The sequence below is a fragment of the Myotis brandtii genome, unplaced genomic scaffold (genome assembly GCF_000412655.1).
Source record: "Myotis brandtii unplaced genomic scaffold, ASM41265v1 scaffold1063, whole genome shotgun sequence".
In the NCBI taxonomy this organism is placed as follows: domain Eukaryota; kingdom Metazoa; phylum Chordata; class Mammalia; order Chiroptera; family Vespertilionidae; genus Myotis; species Myotis brandtii.
In genome coordinates this window covers 193,410-193,827 of record NW_005353597.1, presented here as the reverse complement: position 1 = coordinate 193,827, position 418 = coordinate 193,410, and the positions used below count along the sequence as shown (strand labels likewise).

The following is a 418-nucleotide window of genomic DNA, read 5'->3' as shown; positions in this document are numbered from 1 at the left end:
CCCGGCTCTCCCCGAGCCCCAGCCCCAAGGAAGCCAGTGCATCGAACAAGACTGTTTTGCGCTCTTCCGGGGCCCTGCCACCTTCCTCGCCGCCAGCCAGGTCTGCGAGCGCCTGCGGGGCCACCTGATGACCGTGCGCTCCTCGGTGGCCGCTGATGTCATCTCCCTTCTATTGAGCGGCGGCGGCGGGGGCGAGAGCCCGCGCCTCTGGATTGGCCTGAAGCACCCGCCAGGCTGCAGCGATCCGGGTCACCGGGGTCCCCGCATCAGGTGAGCCGTCGTGGGAGGAGCAGCAGTGCGCCACCGAGGCCGATGGCTTCCTCTGCGAGTTCCACTTCCCAGCCTACTGCAAGCCTCTCGCGGTGCGGTCCGGTGCCCCGGCGACCGCCAGCATCTCAGTCAACTACAGCACCCCGTT

The 418-nt window shown here is 68.9% G+C and overlaps 1 protein-coding gene across 1 annotated transcript in view; it reads left to right on the top strand.

The window, feature by feature from the left end:
- Nucleotides 1–4: 4 nt before the first annotated feature.
- THBD (thrombomodulin) overlaps nt 5–418 on the top strand; it is a gene marked incomplete at its 5' end in the record, with an annotated part of 3,547 nt that continues 3,133 nt past the window's right edge. Inside the window, 2 exon segments of the mRNA XM_005857012.2 lie at nt 5–258; nt 260–416. Coding sequence (XP_005857074.1) covers nt 5–258; nt 260–416 — 411 coding nt within the window.